The sequence below is a fragment of the Phyllostomus hastatus genome, unplaced genomic scaffold (genome assembly GCF_019186645.2).
Source record: "Phyllostomus hastatus isolate PE091 unplaced genomic scaffold, TTU_PhHast_1.1 phas_contig_86, whole genome shotgun sequence".
NCBI lineage: Eukaryota > Metazoa > Chordata > Mammalia > Chiroptera > Phyllostomidae > Phyllostomus > Phyllostomus hastatus.
The window spans coordinates 97050805-97056849 of record NW_025333977.1 but is presented as its reverse complement, the minus strand read 5'-3'; the positions used below and the strand labels follow the sequence as shown (position 1 = coordinate 97056849).

Here is a 6045-nt window from a genome sequence, read left to right as displayed (position 1 = left end):
ACATAGGGGGTTGTTTATCAGTTTACTTTATATATAGTTGAATCTTTCCATAATAAAAAGTTAAACAAAACTAAATTGCCTTGGAATAATTCAAGGGAAAAATTCATTTGGAAGGTAGACATGTGGAATATAAAGCTCATTGAAGCCTATCAACTGACTGAAGCTAAAATCTTAACTCCTGAGTTCCCCATCACTGTCTCAGATGTAGTGCCACATTCTCCTTGAACCCTTTCCTGATCTACCATCTCTCCAGCAGAGTAGATAATGATCTCTCCCCCCTCTATTTGTTCAATGCATGCTATTTGTATCTTTCTTATGGCATTCATTAGATTTTGCACTGCTTTTAATTTTCTGGGTTATTATATCCTTTCTACATCCACAGATTGTACATACTTGAAACTGACTTTATCTTCCTCATCATTGTGTCACAGTACCTAACACAATACCTTGTACAAAAATACCTTTTTGAATTAAATTGGATTCCCATTTTGTTGTTTCTAATTTTTGTTCTAATCCTCTCTTAGAATTACAATGCTATTCAGCTATTGCCTACCATGTAATATTGTAACTTTTATAATCTTTATTTGATCCAAAAATATTACCCAATACTTGTTACTTTTTAGTTGATAAATTGTTTTTCAACTTAAGCTTTAAAAGTATATTTTTAATGCATTTTTGGATATCTTGATCATATAGATACAAGCAGTAATATAACATCCACCCACATACAACAATGTTAAATTTGTCATGATTATTTCATATCCCATTAAAAGAAACCCTCACAGATATATGAAGCCTTATAATTTCATTTCCTTGTTGCCTTTTCCAGAGGTACAACTTTTCTGGAATTGATGTATATCCTTCCCAACCCTGTGTTTATAATTTTAGCAGATATATATGTATACATAACTCAGAGTCTTTTTTGTCGTTTTAAAATGGTATGTACGTGATGTAGTGTTATGTATTCCTTTGCAATTTGCCATTTTTCCTCAGTATTGCTTTCAGGATTTATCTTGGTTGGCATGTGTTGCATACTTCATTCATTTTAACTAAGAAATGATATTCTAGTGTATGACTCTACCACCTCTTATTTAATCTTTATCATAATCTCATGAGGTAGGTATTTTTAATACCATTTTATAAATGAAAAACTAAAGTACAGAGAGGTTAAGTAACTTTACATAGGTAATATAGTTTCTAAGATGGAATGAGAACTTGTGCAGGGCCTCTAATTCCTAATCATATGTTTTTTCCACTCTATCATCCAACTATTTAACATGTATTATTTACTGAACACCTATGTGCCAGGCACTGTTTTAGGTCCTGGGTATCTAAGCAGTGACTGAAGCAGGACCCTGCTCTCAAGGAGTCTATATTTTCATTGGAGGATATAGTCAGTAAAATAGCGTGCAATATACCATTTGGTTCTAAGTGCTATGAAGAAAAATAAAGCAGGTGGAGGGGAAAACAGTGTGAGTGTGCTAGTCTCTATGAGGCTCTCTGGTGGAATTTCAGCACGTATCTGAAGAGAAGGGATGAGAGATGGTGTTCAAGCTCAAGGCAAAGGGTACAGCAAATGCAAAAATCCCTGAGGCAGGGGCATATATGACTTTCATTCCATAACTCTGATTTTTTAAAGATGCTGTAACAACACTCACCAAAGAACAAATAAAAGCACACTGCATGGCTTTGCCTGATTAAATGCATACTGTTAACATAGTAACAGTGTCTTAAGATAGCTATTTTTTTTAAATATAAACAAATTGGCTTGAGTTAGAAAATGTCTACAGCCAGAACCCATTGATTCACTTTAGACGCCTGTTAAGGTGTAAACATAGTACTGGTGCTGATTTGGTGAGACACGTATTAATGTAATTCAATCCCCTTTTTAAGTATTAAAGGTTAGGAGAATCCTCAAGGAAACCTAAGTGTTCTCAAGTTGAAAAAATCTGCTGAAACAGAAAGGACTGGCAAGAGCCTCGCCACCGCCCCCCCCACCCCTTTGCACGGTGTCTCAGAAAGGCTGCCAAGAGAGTGGGAAGAACACGAGAAACCTAACACCAGGGGTCTAGTCTTGAACTTGACCGATGTAACTATCTCAGTTCTCACGAGTGATACTAGGAGTCCAGCCTGGGGGCCCACCAGGCCCCTTTCCTCACATCCAGGTTCTCTTTTGCTGAGCCACCCAGGCCCGACTAACGGAGCCCAGAGGTAAAGCATCAGACTCCCAGCAAACCGCGCCCGTGCTCTAGGCACCACCGGAAGCTGCCGGAGAAAGTAGCCCCCGAGCGCGTCCGCCACTGACCCCGCCCGCACCCGGCGTCCGCGGAAAAGGGGAGGGCCTGGCGCGCGCGGAACCCTTCGCGGCTTCCGGCAGGAGCTTTGGCCCCGCGAGGTCCCGGCGGGCGCTGAGAGTTCCTATCCGACGGGGTTCCTGGAGACGCCGCAAGCCCGCCTCCGCGTAGTGGACGAGCGCCGCGCCTCCTCAGCATGGGCGAGCCAGGCTTGGAGCTGGCGTCCATGATCCCCGCCCTCCGGGAGCTGGGCAGGTAGGCCGGCTGGCCATCCTGGGCCCACGCCATCCCCTCGTGTGTGATCCCCGCCCGGCCACACCTCCCAGCCCGGTGTCCTCGGCAGGCACCCGGCCGCGGTGTTCTGGAGCTGACTAGCTCCTTTCCCTCAGGCCTCGAAGCACGCAGAGCGTCGCTGTGTACCTGCGGGAACGGGGTGAGGGGACAGGCCTCCGCGCCGCGGGAGCGTGTCCGCACGCGGGGCGGCCTTCTCCTCACGGCATTGCGGTCGCTGTATTATGTCCTTAGACGAGGGACTTGATCCTTGGACCCCAGTTTTTATTATTTATGATCGCTTACGCAGAAATTGGGTTTTTAGCTCCACGTTTCGACCCAGAACTACCCATGATTCTGTACAAGGAAGGGTAGTTGCTAGAAAAGGCAGTTTGTTTCTTTCTTCCAAGTGAAACCGCAGGCCATTCTGAAGATCGGACCCATTTCGTATTGATCATCCAGTCCCAGTCCGTTATTGTAGTCAGAAAGCCCTGGGGTCGGCCACAGTGTCCACAAAGTGCACAGGACGTTGCCAAAACGTGAAGACAGCCTAATATTTTTTCAGTTGCAGAAGCTTGTTTTCTGCAAACGTAAGAGAGACTATGAACCAGTGCTGCTCCGCAGTGGGGAAGCTGTTGGTGACTGCCTTGTGCACCAGGTCACCACCTTCCCACAACCTGCCCCCCAGCAGCCCGCCCTGTCCCACCCCAGCATGGCCGGAGCACGAAGGCAGGGCACTCCTGTTTGTGTGCTCTTTTTATTGTATCCCACTGCCAACAAGAAATACGTGGCTGGTATCGCTCTTGCACTTGAAATATCAGTTGGAACAATTGCTTCCCGATTTCTTAAACTGTTTGAAAACCTAGCACACAAAATCAAAACTGACTTGAAGCCAATGGAATATTTAATATCCTTTCATTTTTTTGGTGCAGTTGTGTTCATTTCCACTTGATGGCCACACAAGGACATTTAGTCTTCCTCAATTACATAATAAATATAAATGAAGGGACCATGCTTGTCTTAACTGAATCAAGCTGGTTTTGTACCTATGAATTTTTTCACTTTGCAAGAGTACTGCAAGCATACTTTGTATTGACATTTTTTAAAGTAACATCTACCTTTCTAAAAGAAGACGAGTACAAGTGCTCACTTTAGGAAGTTGATGTACAGATTTAATCTTTCAGGCTCAATGTGGAGCTCAGTATGTTTTGCTTTAATGTAAAGTTAGCTTATTAATACTTCTCTTTTCTTTCTTCCTCTGTGAGATTTGTTAATAAAAATAGTAGTATATTAGATTTATTTATGGTCTCATCAAGAGTTACCTTTCATTTCATTCATTTGTAGCTATTCTAAAAGAATGAATAGAAAAACTGACCCACAGGGAATTGTCTAGTAAAGTGTGTGATTGTCATGACTTTTTATTGCAAATGTTTCATTCAAGCTTATTGGGTCTCACAGTATCTCTATGGTGTAAAATATGGCAAATGTTATCACTATTAAGAAATGGAGTCACAAACGTTGAAGGACTAAAGGCAAAGCCATAGTAGTTACTAGAGTCATCTCAGATTCAAGTCTTCAAGAGCTTTTATCCTAAGTTTGTTTTTCTTTAATTGGCTGTGGCAGTTAAGACTTCTGAAAATAGTGAGATGTTACAGTTCTAATGTGTGGGTTTCATCTTCCTCTATCTCTCAGGTATAAATTTTGTTCCACTGTTTTTTGCTCTTAGCACTCTCTACGTGGTCTTCCTGCATGATTGCACCCATTCTCCTCCCTTGAAGTGCTATTTGATGACTGCAGATGTGTTTTGCCAAACTACATCTACCACCAGTAGAACTGTATGCACAACTGTATATTGGCAGTTTTACTAGGGTATCTAATATAAAGTTAAGACTTAACATATCCAATGCAAATTCTTCTCATATCTCAACCTTCTCAAGCCGTTTTTTTTTTTAAATTCTTCTGATTCACTCAGGTAGGGATATTTCAGCAAATGATATCATGTTCATTCAATTTTTCCAAACCAGAAATCTGGGAATCAGTTTTCACTCCCTGTGTGCTTTTGGGTTACATCCTTGGTTCTGTTTTCATCTTCATTCTCTTCCTGGGTAACTCTAGTCCCATTGCTTTATATCCTCTATATGCTGATAACTTGTAAATTTGTATCTCTGGCCCAGAGATATAAATTAGGTTGCTTACTCAGCATCTACACCCAGAAATGAAAACTAACATATCCAAAGCAGATCTCCTGATTTCCTCTTCCTTCCCCCCAGGTTATTGTACCAACCAAAAGTCTAGGAGTTATTCTTGATTCTTTCCCTTATCCCTAATAATCCATCAGCAAGTCTTGTCAATACTTCCTTTAAAATACACTTTTCATGTCCACTGCTACCACCATAATTTCTCATTTGGACTGTTGCAATAACCTCTCAGCTTATTTATTCATTTCCATTTTCACCCATTTACAGTGGTTTTCCTACTTGGCAGTCAAAGTGATTTTTATAACTGTAAATCACATTGTAGATATGTAACTACTCCTCTGCTCAAAACCATCCTTTGGTTTTCCAGCACAGTTAAAATAAAATCCAAATTCCTTAACCAAAGCCTCTGAATTCCTGTATGATACAGCCTCTGCCTATCTCTGACCTCATGGCCTTGTATCCTTCCCTTGCTCACTCTACTCCAATAATATTAACCTTATTTTTTGTGAATACCATGGTCATTCCTGTCTTCAGTCCTTCACACTTGCTATTTCTTCTATCTGAACACTGACTGGTTCCATTCCGATGTCATTTCTGAGGGGCCTTCTCTGACCTTGTGTTTAAAATTACTTTGTAATCACAAGGTATTTTCAGATAGTGATAATTGCTATTAAAATATTACCTGAGACAACAAGAGGGAGATAAGGGTCTGGGGAGCAGCAACATTAGCCACTAGAGGACATTTGGACAGTAAGAAAAATCCAGTCATTTAGAGCTAGGAGAAGTGTCTGAGATAGAATAGGAAGTATAAAGGCCCCTATGTGGGAGCGAACCTATTTTTTAAGGAATAGGAAGAATGCTGGAACATAGGGAGCAGAGGGGTTGGTATTAGTTAAGGATGGAGGGAGGAGACAGGGGCCAGATCCTTTAGAACCTTACAGGCCAGGATAAGGAGTGGGGTTTTATTTTAAGTGCAATAGGAAACCATTGGGATGTTTTAAAAAGGGAAATAACACAATTGAATTAATGTTTTAAAAACATGTTTAACCTTCTCTCTTCTAGTTAAGACCCTTCACTGTTTCATTGCCTTCAGTATGAAATCCAAACTTCCTTAGTTCATCCTTTTTTTTTTAAGATTTTATTTATTTATTTTTAGAGAGGGAAGGGAGGGAGATAGAGAGAGAGAGAGAGAGAGAGAGAGAGAGAGAAACATCAATGTGTGGTTGCTGGGGGTCATGGCCTGCAACCCAGGCATGTACCCTGACTGGGAATTGAACCTGCGA

At 41.4% G+C, this 6045-nt stretch overlaps 1 protein-coding gene across 1 annotated transcript in view; it reads left to right on the top strand.

Annotated features, from left to right (window-relative positions):
- Window positions 1-2360: 2360 nt before the first annotated feature.
- Window positions 2361-6045, top strand: part of ATR (ATR serine/threonine kinase) — a 130685-nt gene continuing 127000 nt past the window's right edge. Inside the window, exon 1 of the mRNA XM_045851350.1 lies at window positions 2361-2549. Within this exon, the coding sequence (XP_045707306.1) occupies window positions 2491-2549 (59 nt within the window). The 5' untranslated portion in view covers window positions 2361-2490. The remainder of the gene's footprint in view (window positions 2550-6045) is intronic.